The 4,939-nt window shown below is 40.6% G+C and overlaps 2 protein-coding genes across 2 annotated transcripts in view; both read left to right on the top strand.

Moving 5' to 3' along the window:
* The window catches only part of LOC113153503 (tektin-B1-like), a 2,445-nt gene extending 1,716 nt beyond the window's left edge, over positions 1–729 (top strand). Inside the window, exons 7-9 of the mRNA XM_026347162.1 lie at positions 60–203; positions 290–369; positions 450–729. Of these exons, the coding sequence (XP_026202947.1) occupies positions 60–203; positions 290–369; positions 450–660 (435 nt within the window). The 3' untranslated portion in view covers positions 661–729. The remainder of the gene's footprint in view (positions 1–59; positions 204–289; positions 370–449) is intronic.
* A 303-nt stretch (positions 730–1,032) lies between these two features.
* stmnd1 (stathmin domain containing 1) lies at positions 1,033–4,264 on the top strand. Its single transcript, XM_026347163.1, has 5 exons — positions 1,033–1,272; positions 2,638–2,791; positions 2,932–3,080; positions 3,481–3,612; positions 3,733–4,264. The coding sequence occupies exons 1-5, from the start codon at positions 1,207–1,209 to the stop codon at positions 4,129–4,131; spliced, it is 900 nt and encodes a 299-aa protein (XP_026202948.1). The 5' UTR covers positions 1,033–1,206; the 3' UTR covers positions 4,132–4,264.
* Positions 4,265–4,939: the final 675 nt, after the last annotated feature.

Here is a 4,939-nt window from a genome sequence, read left to right on the forward strand (position 1 = left end):
TCCATCTGAACAATATTTGATGTTTACTCATTATTCTGTTATTGTTTTGGCATCTTCAGATCAAGGATGAGGTTTCTGATCTGACAAAGGACATACAGAAACTGACAATTCAGATCAGAAGCTGTGATTCAAAACTGCATCAGGCCACGCACCGCCTGGACATCCTCAACCAGAGACCCAGATTTGAGCTCTGCCTCGACCAGGTAGCTGCCTCGCTATTACAAACATGGAGGTGCAGAAATGGCCTTTATGCTTGGTTGTTGTCACTGTTGGTTTCTTTCTCTTTCAGCCCCACATGAGCCTCACACTGGAGAAAAATGACCTGGCAAAGATGGCTGCTGGACTTCGCCCCATATTAAAGCGCTCTCAGTGAGTCTGAGTCTTACGTAGAAATATGCAGAACTTATTCTGAATATGCTCATTTTTTTATTGTGACCTGTCATTTATAGCCACGACCTGGAGCTCGCCCACAGGCGCCTGATGATCCTGGAGGACAACCTGGCCAAAAACGCTCACGTGCTGGAGGTGCAGAGGAAGTGCCAGAACCTGCACCACAGTTTCCTGCCTGCACTTGACACTGCTGTGATACTTGCCAACAAGTCCGAGCTCCTGACATCTGCAGGCCAAGCCGCCGCTCAACCTCACAGTAGAGCCCAGTAGAGTGTAACAACACTCTATTGCACCCATGTGGTCCTTTTCCATGTGCTGTTGTCCAATGCAATAAATATGTCTTAGCAAACTTCAGGTGGCTTGGTGCAGGATGTACATCTCTTTCTTTTCTGCTGTGCATGAAGGCATAATAACAGGAATTATGTTTGTAAACTGCACGATAAAAAGTGAACTGGGGACGATTTTAAACAATTCTCCTAAACAATTCTAAATGCAGCAAATGTGAAAACAGGATTTAACGAGATTAATCAAATAAAATTGACTTCAGTGTCTCTAAAGACAAACAAACTTGTGCGGAGGTGTTACACCGTGTTGTGCACGTTGTTGTTTCTGGTGTCGCCTCTTTGGCGCGCTTACATCTATTGTAGCAACGGCCCCTAGCAACGCGGCGGGTCCATGGAGACTGTCCGTACGTCCGTGTGAAGGAATGCGAGGCTACACGGGTCAACAAACACACAAAACACACTCCGAGCTGTCTTTAAACCGGACATTTATGACTTTTATGGACTTATCTCACGTCGTTTCTTTGAGGTGAATATGGGATGCGGCAGCTCCACAGACACCGTCCAACCGTTGACAGCCGACGGGGTGAACGGAGACGAGGTAAGCTAGGTGTCCCACAGCCCGCTGCTTTGAATTAAAAGTTAGCCGACTAACTTTAAACGAGGAGTGGAGCTAAACACGGGAAGGTTTTCTACAAAAGTGTCAAAATGAATAATATTTATCTACAGCTGCGCTTCGGGACAGTTACTGAAGTAACGTGAACGTACTGAGGAGACGTTACCGGTGTTATGCCAAAATCTGTGCCTTTAAAGTTGTGACCCTAAGACGAGGAGTTCAACAAATAGACCCTGAACACCGCTGCTACACTATTTCTTACAGTCTTTATTAAAAACGCTGTTAAATAATAGTGATACTGAAAGTGGTAACAAAGAACAGTCCTGTAGATTATCAGTGAAATGTAGCTTATTACTTAAATATTAAAATGACCATTATCTATTGTAGACAGTGTACAATCACCTTATAGTGTTCAATTATTTTAATCTTTTTTATATTATTATTTCATAATGATATAATGTAACTGATGGTGAGATTTCCTACTTACTTGCTACACTAATGTTTTTAGTCAGATGTTCACCTCAAATACGTATATATAGCTAGTTAAGTTAGATATGTGAAGGCATTTTATTGGGGTGTGTCCATTGATTAAAACAGACAAAATCCCTTTAAAATTATATTAAATAAGTAAGAAACTATTGATTTATAGCTTTGAATGACTTTAATGTATCAATTAAGGTGATAAAATCTGGTATTTCTGTTATGTTTACTGATTAACTTTCTAAGAGTTTTCTTATCCTTTTAAATACCCAATTAATTCATTCAATTAACCCAATTCAATTAATTGCTCTTTTCATTTTTGTATTTTTATAATAACAGATCGAATGGCAGCAAAACACAGCAAAGTATCAAAAGCCACATGCTCTTTATGGTTGATTTATGAGTATGTTAATGTAAATATTACAGGACAATTATCATGAACTCACTGAAATGTTGTAGGTTGTCAAAAGTGATAAAACAAAAGTCAATCCATCACATGAGAAGATATAAGATAGTAATATCTGTATCACAACATAATCATGATTTGTAAAATCTGCAGAGTAATTGTTAGATTAATGCCTAATAATGGCATAAAAAAGGACAATGTTTTCCTCAGAAGTGCAGTGGTAGTGTAAGGTAGCATACAATAAAAATACTCCAATAAATATTTCATAATAGCGGTCTGATTCAGTATGTTTTTTAGATATTATGTCATCTTTTACTGTGTATCCTTATTGTCTCTGAGCTACTGTGTTCATGACAATGAGTCAACAAAGAATCCACCATGACAACGTCACATCTATGACACCATACAGAGTGAGAGATTTTTGTTTGTTTGCTTTTGCATTCATAACATTTGTGTTTTCTCAGGATGACAGAGGAAGTAAACTCCGTGGTTGTGGGGATTCAGCTGTGTCAAAGGGCACCACAGACAGTGGGGTGGTGATGGAGAAGGAGATCCCTATGTTACCTGGAGCGGTGCCCAGAAAGCTCCCTCCTCTATCATCTGAGTGGGTCAGAGAAAGTGAGGCAGACAACATTACACAAGCTGATTTGTGACAAATCTACTGAATAGAACAGATCTCAATAAACTGTGAAGAAAATCCAGTGCACCAATCTTAGTTTTCTGTGTTTTTTTTGTTGTTGTTGTTGTTCTTTCTACAGTCCACCCAGATTTCCTGCAGCAAGAGAGCACAGCACAGGAGCGTCAAAAGTCCAGTGAGATCTTGGAGGAGCTGCTGAACCAGGGCATCATCCCAGTTGGACAGACCAAAGAGAAGAGTAGCGGGGCTGGAGAGGCATATAGCATCATGGTGGGTACATGGTTCACACTGGGAAAAGTGGGAACAGATTAATGGGCCTGCTTACTACCATATTTCTACAGAAAAAAAAGGTGAAAAAAAGGTAAGCAGGTATCCTGTCACCATCATCTAAGTTGGCTAACTAATCTGTTATTAACAGAAGCTAAAGTAAGTAGTTAAAAAAGTGTCTAAAACATTTTTAAAGTTTAAAACACTCTTTTTTCTTTCTACTTTCTCAAGTTAAGAACTAAACTGTCTAGTCTTATATTACCATGTAGTCTGCTGAGATTCAGATGTATTAATGAAACAAAAAACACAGATGTACTAAACAATGGCAAAGGCAAGACTATGTCCTGGCCTCACTTCAGACATATATCTTGTTCTCTGTCTCCCCCTACTGTGTGTGTGTTAGTTGAATGACACGGAGGTGGTCAGGAGAAGACCTCCTGCCAGATTGGAGTCCCTGAAGGCCAAAAAGGAGCAAATGCTCACCAGCAGAGAAGATATTGAGGAGAAGATAAGGCTGGCTGAGGAGAGGCGCAAGGTACAGTTTGTATGTAGGTGTGTTTGTGTGCAACACTTTTGCTCCTCCTCTCTGTCTCCCTCTTATAGTTTATCTTTTCTCTCTCCTACACACTTTTCTGCTCCCTTCACCTTTTCTCAGTTAAGGGAAGATGAGCTCAAGATGCGTTTGAGGGCCAAGTCGGCACGTGTCCGTGTCCGTGTCCGTGCCCCTATCTCCAGGACAGAGGAAGATGAAGACAGCCCTGTGGAGCCGCTAGAGTCAGCTCTCAGCTCTGACCTCCTACAAAACGCAAGCATAGCAGCTGAGGTAGAAGATTTTATGAGAGAGGCTGGAGGTGACGGCAAAGAGAATAAAAAAGAAATAAGCAAAGCAGGCGAGACAGAAGACACAGAGAAGGTAGGAGTGAGTGGCAATGACAGAGGAGAAGGTGCAGAAAAGATAAGTGAGAATAGTAGTGGGGAGGAAGAGGAGAGGTTGAATGAGGCAGAGCTTGAGAGTGACTCTAACTTTCAGCATACAGAAGAGGAGACATTTTAAATTATTCCACGGATGAGCCATTGATGACTACTAAGAGTGAAGGAGAGAGCCAAAATAATCCTTTTGCACAGAGGAAAAGCCAGCTGAAATTGATTTTAAAAAAATAAATGAGAATACAAAATAAAAACATAAAGATTGTATTGTTTTATGGAGATGTAATTAAGCTGTGATTAGACAGTTAAAGTGGAGTTTTCACCACAAAAAGCCCCATTTACACTGCAGGGAAGTGCATTGGCCTATCAGGCACAATGATAAGCACAAAACATTGCAAATATAATTTACCTCAGTTCTTGCATTAATAAATATGACCAGGACTTAATGTTCTTGCCAATATATCAAATTGATTTATTTGACGTTTCATTTATGAAACATATCTAGTGTTGAATGGGAAGAGTGCACTTTGGGCACGTTGGACTTAAGATGGCGCTGTTTCAATGAGATGAGGTTGTGCACGTCATCTGAAAGACAAGCTATACTAGGAAGAATTTGTGCCTTGTTCTGAAAAGATGTGTAAGCTGAAGCAGTTATTAATAAAGTTCCCGTTTTCCCTACATGTTGCTTATGTGAAATAGTGTAGTTATTTGTCACAATCCAAAAGTGCAAACCTTTACTTTCACATTAGTTTCCTGAGACCTAGGTGTGACTGCGCTGTGGATATTCAGCTGTCACAGCGACCTTTGACCTTTAGCTTTTCTCTGGCTGACAGGTGTGGGCTGCAGCCAAATGGCTGCAAGCACAGAGTTACAGTTTCATGTCTCCAGCTCTACAATCTTTATTGTGATCAAACGGGGAAAAACCGTTTGATGGT

The sequence above is a fragment of the Anabas testudineus genome, chromosome 11, assembly GCF_900324465.2.
Source record: "Anabas testudineus chromosome 11, fAnaTes1.2, whole genome shotgun sequence".
In the NCBI taxonomy this organism is placed as follows: domain Eukaryota; kingdom Metazoa; phylum Chordata; class Actinopteri; order Anabantiformes; family Anabantidae; genus Anabas; species Anabas testudineus.

What these genes read in the sequence shown, in the direction of transcription:
- stmnd1 (XM_026347163.1), top strand. Translation starts at nt 1,207, where the DNA reads ATGGGATGCGGCAGCTCCACAGACACCGTCCAACCGTTGACAGCCGAC. An exon ending in ATCTGAGTGGGTCAGAGAAA is followed by an intron (nt 2,792 to 2,931) that starts GTGAGGCAGACA and finishes TTCTTTCTACAG; the next exon opens with TCCACCCAGATTTCCTGCAG. An exon ending in TGGCTGAGGAGAGGCGCAAG is followed by an intron (nt 3,613 to 3,732) that starts GTACAGTTTGTA and finishes ACCTTTTCTCAG; the next exon opens with TTAAGGGAAGATGAGCTCAA.